Source organism: Lotus japonicus, chromosome 6 (genome assembly GCF_012489685.1).
Source record: "Lotus japonicus ecotype B-129 chromosome 6, LjGifu_v1.2".
In the NCBI taxonomy this organism is placed as follows: domain Eukaryota; kingdom Viridiplantae; phylum Streptophyta; class Magnoliopsida; order Fabales; family Fabaceae; genus Lotus; species Lotus japonicus.
Window position 1 is genome coordinate 29,841,930 of NC_080046.1, and position 10,046 is coordinate 29,851,975.

General features: G+C 37.3%; 1 protein-coding gene across 1 annotated transcript; it reads right to left on the minus strand.

Moving 5' to 3' along the window:
* Positions 1–4,675: 4,675 nt before the first annotated feature.
* Positions 4,676–7,558, minus strand: LOC130723864 (gamma-interferon-responsive lysosomal thiol protein-like). Its single transcript, XM_057575007.1, has 5 exons — positions 7,077–7,558; positions 6,904–6,969; positions 6,189–6,329; positions 5,280–5,372; positions 4,676–5,113 (listed from the first exon to the last, which is right to left on the minus strand). Exons 1-5 carry the CDS (start codon positions 7,347–7,349, stop codon positions 4,976–4,978), a joined length of 711 nt encoding a protein of 236 aa, XP_057430990.1. The 5' UTR covers positions 7,350–7,558; the 3' UTR covers positions 4,676–4,975.
* Between the last annotated feature and the right edge of the window lie 2,488 nt (positions 7,559–10,046).

The following is a 10,046-nucleotide window of genomic DNA, read 5'->3' on the forward strand; positions in this document are numbered from 1 at the left end:
TACTTGCTTGATCGTTGATCCGTTAGTTGCTGCTTCAAGGTTTCGAGGTATAGTCGCTAATCCTTACCTCCGATCGCTTTTTCCATAGCTTTTCTGTAGCCTTTTCTGAGCTGATAGTTTATGGGTTTTTGCAAAACTATCCCGAATCTTTCATTTCCGATTCTAAACCTCTTCTTTATGTGCCCAAGATCACTTCTGCTGGATTAGATTTTCCGTAATGTCGCCGGATTTCCGCCGGAATCAATTTTAGCCTAAAATACCCATTTTTGGAGTTTTTGGAGTAAAGCTTCAACCTTTAGGCTGAAAACTATCGCCTTAGCTTAGTGCTAGTAGGATTAGTTGTCATAAACGTCGTTGGTGACGTCCCTGCAAAATTTGGTTTTTGGGATTTCAGTTTTGAAATTTCTAAGTTAAAAATCATGACCAAAATACCCCTGCGACAGTTTTTGATCCGATAATTTTTCCGAGTTCAGAATATCCTTAGTTACGGCTAATGATAGCATAGGAACCAAGTTTGATCGAAGAAAAATCGAGTTCCCTAATTACCTAAAGTGGCCGAGCCTATAGGGGGAGGAGGAGGAAAATTTCCTTTTCCGAAAACTTGTCTTTCGCGCTAGATTATCGTACCTTAGAGTATAGATTACTTCGAGTAACCTTAGTAAGTATCGATAGCTTAGTTTTCGATAGATTCTGATAGTATTTCTGTGGTTTTGCTCTAAAGGTGATTTTGAGGAATTTCCAGCGGAGCAAGGCTTTGATTGTGAAGGAGCTTTAGGAGATAACTCTGGAGAACCTACAGGTGAGGGCTTCTCACTGAATCTCTAGTTAATACTTAGGGTCGATGCTTTCGACATTGTTTACTGTTTATGCACTGGATTGTGTGTGATTGGAAAATGTTTTCTGAGGCTTCGGCTGACAATGTAGATGATGAATCTACTGAATACTTTTGAGATTGAATCTTCATGCTAAGTGCTAATTGGGTAATTTAGGATGTGTGGTGCATGCCTTATATGCTAAGTGCTATGTGGTTATTGCTTAATATATTGATATATGACATGTTGATTGGTTGTGCTGAGTTATTTATACTTATGCAATGAAATCTGAGTTTCTGAACGGTGAGAATAGCGGGTAGGTCATGCCGATTTTATTTTGAGAGTTTTGAGAAAGCTTGATAGGACGAATGAGATTCGGGCCTTGTTAGGATGTTTATGGATCGAGACATTCTCTGGAGTCATTTGGGGATTAGGAGATCCCGAGAACTTATAGGATTTGCGATAAGACTAAAAAGGTTATTATTTTGAAAAGAAAACTCATAAGACATTAAATAACCTCTAAATCTTTAAATAAAGATAATAAACTCGAAAGGAAGCTTTGGATGCAAATCTTAGTTTTTGGAAAACGAGAAGTGTCGTCGGATCCAATCATTGAGGAAGTTGAGAAGTGTTGAGTAGGTCGATGTTCTTGTGCTGTTGGAGCAGCTATATGTTGTTGGGCTATCCTGGGGATAAGTCCGGGAAACCGTTAGTTTCCGAGAGTGTGATACTCTGTGCTCGTTGAGCAGTTGTGACCATCGGATTGAGATGAGTCGGATGATTTGGAGATCATCGTGGATTATGTGTTGTTGTGAAGAAGTGTCTTTTGTCGCAGAATCGACTTTACCTTAGGGTAAGCTTTTAGAGACTTTAATTTACCTAGAACACGTGGCGACGTGTCGAGTGAGATTCGGAGACGTTGTTTGTCTAATCATCCTGCATTCATGCAACATTAATGAGGTATTAACACAGGACGTACTCTGGACCTCGTCGGACTCCAAAATGGTCATAAGACCCGGATTTCCGTGTAAGAGCGTCTGTAGACGTCTCTTGTAGCAGACCGAAATGGCAGACCTACGGGTTACGGCTGATCTGACTACCGCTGTCGTTGGAATAAGAGGCACGCGGGCCGAAATGGTCCCACCGTGGCTGGTGCTAGGGCTGATCCGTTGATGTCCATCCGTTCCGGATTGCATATTGGTTGACTGGGTTAACCTGCATACATATCATGCAACATGCATACTAATTTAGTTGTTGAGTGTGATTGGTAATTGTTAAACCTATTTGGAACATGCTATCTGCTATTATTGCGTTTATGTTATTATGGAACATGCAACCCTAGGAATAACATCTCTAGCTATAAGCCTAAGTGGCTATCTATTACTTGTACCTATTGGGTTTATTATCTACATAGTTCTTTAGAGTTGACCCTCGCGTCTTCTGTGTGTGCTTTGGCGAACAAACGCCCTTTGTCAGATGTCTTCGGCGGGCTGATTCATGATGGTTCATCCTTCGGGAGGAACTAGGGTTGAGATACGGGAATGGAGCGTATCGCGGTTGCGAGAGGAGGACGGATGGTGTACATAGACTAGGTCGTTCTGGATTTCAAATTCGGACGACGATCATGCTAGCATGTAGGTTTTAGTGCTGGTGTGAGCTCCTCGAGATGGGATTAGTGTAGGAGTAGAGTCTTAGCTCTGAACATCATTTGTTTTCTTTGGGAACAGGGTAGTTTCCCACCTATAGCTTTTTGTGTGGTTTCCTTATGGGAATCACAGAGAGTTGGTTGGACTTAGGAGGTCTTATTTTCAGGCCATTGGGTCAGCTTATTCTCAGTTTTGAGGGAAAGTGTTGCGGACACTTACCTTTATATTCGGTTTGTACATATTGCCTACGGGCGCTACTCTTCTATTACCGTCACTGGAGGTTTACTCGTGACGAGGTTGTTACTTACAGCGGGGGCTGTTTATATATTGTATATTAGTTCTATTGCTTTTCGCATTTGGGTTTTATTTAATTCAGTCTTGTCTTAGTTATTATCGAAAAAAAAATATTCACGTTTTTCCGCATTAAGTTTACTTTTGGTTACTAAAGTGACGCCACCGAAATCGGGGTGTTACATTGTGGTATCAGAGCCAGGTTGAGTCTTTCGGGAGTTGTTGGGGAATAGGTCTTCTGTGCTAGGTTGTGTGACTCTGCAAAGAGTGAAAATTGATTGTCTGCAAGCGATTTTTCGCTTAAAAATTGATTGAAGTTATTGCTTAATCATATTGCATAGTATGCTAGATGCTATCTTGTGATGAGTACTAACTGTTTCTTTGACTAAGCATAGGATGTTATCCTAGTACCATACTAACCTAGTATGCCTAACTCTTAAGAACCTAGATGTTATCCTAGGAATGGATACGTCATGAATTTTGTTGGTTTCAACCTAATTGTAAGGGATGATTAAAGTCAGATCATGTCTTCAACATGCTCCCAATTTGTCCTTACGCTGGATTCTATGCTAGCCGAGAGCCTGTTCTTGAGATGAGATATCCATATTTGTCATCCAATTGGGTTTACATCTCTGATTTATGAAATACATATTCTTTTGTTACATGACGGGTGGAAATCACGAGGGGCATCACGCTCCCACTTGCAGTAACTGTGAAGGATTATAAGGACCTTAGTCAAGTTTTTGCCTGCCTGCAATTTGGTTCATGTGAAGTTGTTCGCTAATGTTGTGAAAAACAATATAACAAAGTTAGCTTTGTATAACTATGTCCATACATGAGTTAAAGAGGGTCTCCTGGTTAATTTCCTAATGTCATAAACAATCTAATATCGCTTTCTGATTAAGAAAGTTTTACTTTATCCTAAAAAATAGTTTTAAAATTCAGTTAAAAGTAAAACCAACCCCGAAAAATATCAGCCAAACATTGACAAGGACAATAAAAATCAAAGACTAAAAAAAAAACAAAAAAAAAAACCAAACCAACAACATCTTAGGGAGCAACTCCCAAAAAAGAGCTATAAATATACACAGCAAAAACCAGCAAGCAAATCAAACCCCTGCTCGACGTCTACGAAAGTTAACATGGTCAACAAGTGATAAAACATGACCTCTTTTGAATCCAAAAGTTTTTTCTCAATTAACATCAACATCACTTATTTTTTTTAGAACATAATAATATATGATATCCATAAACAAAGTATTAAAAATCCATTAAAAATATTTTTTCATGGTATAAAAAATACTTTATATATATATATATATATATATTTCTAACTAATATTTCTATATTTGTGCAATTACAAAGTTCTTAAAAATATATTTGGGCAATTATAAATTTTTTTTAGAAAATTCTGAAAAAAAATTCATATACGATAGTAATGGCAAGAAGATCAAGGAAATGGCAACACAGAACTTTCACATATCACTCATCAATCACTACAATAACCACATATTCCGGATTTGACCATCGAATTAAGCAATTACAGTAATCACACACCTGCCCCGGCGTGACTGACCCCAAGAAACCATCTTCGATCCCATGAAACTGCTTGAATCACAGGAGCTTTGACAAAAATAACTGGGTAATTACTACCATAAGAGGTATTTTGTGTAAATTTTCTCCAGGAATTAAAAAAAAATAAAAATAATAATAATAATACCCAAATTTAATAATAAAGTCACCCGTGCAATGCACGGGTATTCAACTAGTTATAATATAAAAGCTTGTCCAACTTACCCCCATGAGATTATAACCACATCCTAGGTGAACCAATAGCACTCTTTTTACAAAACAATTAAAACTTTTTTTTGTAAAAAGTGGTGAAATTCTCAAGTCACTCATCTTAAATGTTATCTTGCAATGTGTTACTTAACACCATGGGGTAAATTAGACACTACCATTTCTCGTTTGTGGGTGAGGGGATAGTAAGAACTAAGAAATGTGATAATCGCGCAAACATTTTATTGCACATACATACAACCATCATGTAACTACAATATACACAAAGGTTTTTTATTTGAAAGTAATATCTATTTGCACTTCTCTTGGGATAACATATACCATGAACAAACTGCTTTTAAAGCATAAGCAGCTTGGCACATCTATATTGCACCTCCAAGGTTCATCTGGTGCATCCATGATATAGAGGTTGACCTGAATTTGGCATCACTCTTCCATATCAGAAACTGAATGCTTGGGCATTGCTTTCACATCACTACTAAGGTATGATGCTTTAGTGCAACTTTTGGGTTTATGTGTGCCTTGATAAGCCTCACAGACATAGCTTAAGAATTTTTCATAATCCTGCAGCAAAATTATTTTGCAAATTATTTTGAATTTCCATCATTCATTGTATACAGCATAAATTTTATTGTTATAAATAGTTTGTTTATTAGAGCTATACAGCTTCTAAAAATTCAAACACAGGGAATATTGTATAATTGGGCAGATACAAAATTGCAAAACTAACCTCGTAGAGAGGCTTTCCATTCACAACTACCCATGGAACATACGTATGAGGAGGCTGCAGAGCTTTTGTTTCAGCTGCATAATTTAGCTCAAGCTGCATAAAGAAGGTAAAAGTTATATAGCACATCTGTTATATCTTTACTTACCATTTAGATATAGTGTTAATTTCAGACAAACAGGGATCTATAGAATCAGCCCATCTATTGTATCTTTGTTAGTAGCTGGAGATCATTTTAACCACTAACATTTTCCAAATTAGGGAATATATGGAAAAAGGAATTTGTCAAATTATCACGAATAAAAATTACTGTTTAGAAGCTATATTGCAGAAAAGATGCTCTAAATCATTTATGAATACAAGGTAATTCAAATATCATATAACAGAGTGTTCTGCAAAAACCAAAACCAGGACCAACCTTTTGAAATAATTGTTAGAATAAGTTTCTATTAGTTATTTGATTTTGTCAACTTGAACAAAAACAAGTAGTAGATGACCACAGGAAAAATACCAGATCAAAGGCATTGTCACTGGCAACAGATATCAGTTCAAAAACTAGCACCATATATGCTGTACAAATTTCACATAATAGAAACAGTTCCTGCTATTTGACATGACTGAGATTCAATTATCTATTCTTCTTGGTGGAACTTGTTTAAATAAAAAATCAAAGTCCCGCCAATTTTCAGCATCTGCATGATTAATTGTCAAGTTTCAACAATCATGTTTCATTTAGCAGTGTCGGTAAAACTTCAAGGTTCATATAAAAGAAGTTAGAAGAGAAAGGCTATTTAAAACGTTAAGAACACTTGAATATCTTTCGGATGAGGAAAATGGAAAATATACATACTTATATCTCTATGATAGCATGATATTTCCAGGACTAAAACTAAATAAGAGAAAAGCACTAACCTGTTTTCCAATTTCACCTTTATAACAAAGGTCAATAGGTCTTGAATCCAGACCCAGCTTCTGAAAACAAGACTCCCACTCATTGTTCTTATGCTGATACACCAGATCCTCAACACAATAGATGAAAGGAAAATGCTTGCTCTGCAAAAAGGCCAGAAATATATAAATATTCTAACAGTGATATACATGCAAAGTTGAAAAGTATTATTATAACGAAAACAGTATGGTCAAATTAAGAGTGATCCGCAACATTAAAATATTCAGAAAAAGTAAAAAACTTGCTGTAATTTTAAAACAAATAAGGCCATTGCTGATAGGTTATGGCTATTAACCAACAAGAATAAAGTGATAGGGGAATCCAAAACAGAAATATGACGAAAGAAATATTTGTAATGCTGAGACAAGGGGAATAAAGTGATCGGGGAATCGAACTCGGAGTGGCAAAATCTTGCTTCTTCAATACACATTAAACACAACGTGACAAATTCTAGTTTCTGCGTTGATATCTTGGGATAAGTGATAAAGTGAAATCAAACCAAACATAAACTTATTATCTTTCAGCTTATCCTAATCATTATAGTAGCTCCTCATCCCAATTAAAAAATAACCCTTTTCAAAAATAAAAATAAAATACAAGAAAAAAAAATGCATGTTCCCAGTTAGTTCATTGTTTTCTCTGTGCCTCTAACTACCAAAGGGGCAGAGCAATTCTTACCAGTTCAGGCCATGCAGCAATTGCACACGCTTCAACGGTGTTCAGCAAGCACTCATTCGGACCATGCTACAATACTCATCCATAAATAGATAAAATCAGCAGCAGTTTTGTCATGAATGAGAAAACGCCAAAACATGCATTATATAGCAAACACAAAGAGTAGAGTAGAATACCTGGCAGGTAAAGTTGGTGGCACTTCTGAGCTTAGCGTTACCCCATGGAACGAGGTTGAGGTCAACGATGGAGATGAGGTCATCAGTGAAGATTTTGGGGAGGTAATTGACGATGAAATTGGAGCAGTAAGGGCACAAGCTTTCATAGTACAAGGCCAATGAAACCTTGTTGTTGTTGTTGTTGTTGTGAGATTGAGAGGGAGAGACGAAGAAGAAGGAAAAGAAAGAGAGGTATAAGATGAGAGGAAGAGAAATGATGGATGGAGAAACCATAGCTGAATCTCAGATTGGGAATCAGTTGAGTTGGGTTAGTCTTGAAAATTCTACTACTTAAGTAGCTATTTTTGTTGCATGACAGCCTTGCACGAAACCCCCCACCCCCGATTCAGTACCAAGTGTGGTTGGTCACGCCAGTAGCTATTCGAGATCTTTTTTCGGTTTTGCTTGTGAGTTGTGAAGCCAAGAAAGAGAACCAAGACAGAAGACTGCAGCCAGTGGGAGATTTGATGATGCGTGTTATGCATGAAATTAAACTAATTTGGACGTACAGCCGGTATCTATTCATCCCACAAGTTTAGGCATATAATTCACTAAGGGCGTTGTTATTGATGTGACCCTCATTCGCGGGTTAGTTGGATCGAGGAGGTTCCTCCTGAAGCTGTTTCTAAATATGATGTTGCTTTCGTTCAAAAAAAAAAAGATGTAACTCTCACATCTGTCTATTTGTGTCACCATTAAATTTATAATATTAGAAAATCTTTAATATTTTTTTCGTCTGCACTTTCAAAATGCATTCGTAAGGCATTTTCAAGTACGACTCAAACACATTTTGAAATGTGTTTGAAACTCATTTTAAAGTACGAGGAAATCCAACACAACGTATTTTAACGTGCGTAAAAATGGAGAAAACGATAAAGGCAGCGATCTTGCTTACCTATGCACACGAAGCGAAGAGCGACGGCAACTAAGAAGAAGAAAGGAAGAAGGAGTCGTGCTTGCCACGGGTAATGGAGAAGAGAGGAAGAAGGAACCTTGAGGGGAGGGAGATTGTTCCAGTGCTAGGGAGGAAGAAGAAGAATAGTTAAGGTGGTGGGTGGTTTAGGGAGAGAAATTCAGTTGAAAGTGCGGTGATTGGTGATTTGGATAAGTTATTTTTTCATTAAGGGTATTTTAGTATTTTCACCACTTTAGATGTGACATGAACAAATGTGGGAGTGACACCAATAACAACTCCCCTCACTCAATTTTCCCCCTTCACTAGTCATCCTCATCACACCAAACTCTTTCCATTTCTTTCTCCTTCATTTTCTTCTTCCTCACCACCCGACCACGCTCACTCTCTCCACACTCCATTCATTTTATTCTTCCTTTTTTTCTTCCATCGCGTTCTGCATGGCCTTCATTTTCTCCGCACTCTACTTTCTTAGGTGATTTAGATCCATATTTTCCGGGTTTTCAATTTTTTGTAAGTAAATATTTTCAGTTTTTAATTCCCGGTATGTATTTTGACATACCGAATTTTAAAATTCAGAATGTAAATATGTATTGAAAGTACCAGATTCTAAAATTTAGAACTCGAATTAGTTTAAACAATTATAGGTTCTAAAAACCAAACCTGTAAAAGCATATATTAAGGGGTCTTCAAGTTCTCAAAATCATTTAAGTTTGTCTCCTTGGAATTGCAAAACCCAAAACACATATCATAGGCTTCTTAATTCCCAGTTTTCAAGATCCGAGAACACACAATTTTATATCCTGGGAATTACACCTCCCAGAACGTAAAACAAGGAAATACATTACAGGTTTTAGATCCTAAAAGAAAGTGAAATGATAAGGTTTCAGGTCTCCCAGAACATTAACTTACATCACTTTTCGAGTTTTCGAAACCCAATAGTAAAGGGGGTGAAAATTGGTGAGGTCGTTTTAGTCCTTTACATTAAAGGGGGTGAAAATTGGGTGATATTGGTGTAAAATTGAACTCCTTATACTTAAACTCAAACTCATGGAAATCCCCAACCCCACTCCAAATTGATGAGAAAAACTAGCTTTAAATTAGTTTAGTAAAAGAGGAAAAAAAAAATCAAAAGAGACAAAGATAGAAATGGGTTTCGGGATACTAATACAATAGTACCCGCCTAAAACCCATCTTCGAACTCAATCGAATGTATTAATGATATTATTAGAATTATGATAAAATGTTTAACTCGCTAGAAATTATGATTTAATTCTTAATTTCTTTATTTCTAATATTCTTGACGTATTAATCATTTGAATTGAAATGGGTTTCCAACATGATTTGTTTAGACAAATATATATAAAAATAAGATTAAATAAAAAATTAGTATTAGCGAAGTTTTGGGTTTCCCTGAACCCTCGGAGCTAGGGGTTAAGAATCATATTTTATCCTCAATTCATAAAACTTGACCCCTAACCCGCTCCGCTCTCAATCGGGATGGGGGTGGGGAGAGCAAAATCTGACTCCACCTCATCCTATTGTCATGCCTACAAAAACTCTACTGACTAGGTGAGAAAAGTTTGGGTGAGATGGGGGAGGAGGGGTGATGGAAAGTTTGGGCGAGATAGGCTTAGTGTCGCTGTGCTTAAGATATATCTCGTACTTACGTCAGGCCGGTCAAACACTTTTCCAGTCGTTTCGGGTGGTTTGCTCTTGTACCGGGTCATGCTAGCCGACCTCACGGTGTATTGCTTAAGAGCACAACCTAGCAAGTCAGTTGCGATGCCATCAAGTTGTATGCATTTTAGATCCGACTAGAACAAGAGCCCCCAGCATGACGTGTCATTGTTGACAAATCAAGCTTCCAACCTTTGCTTAGATCCCTTTGGGCTGCCAGGGGTCTCTTTATAATCATTGTTTGCTAAATTATGTTAAATTGTAGTTAGTGGTGCTTCTGCTCGTGCACAAATCCGCTCGGCTCTGTGGTTGGGGAAGGGGTTGTGGAGGTAGGGGAA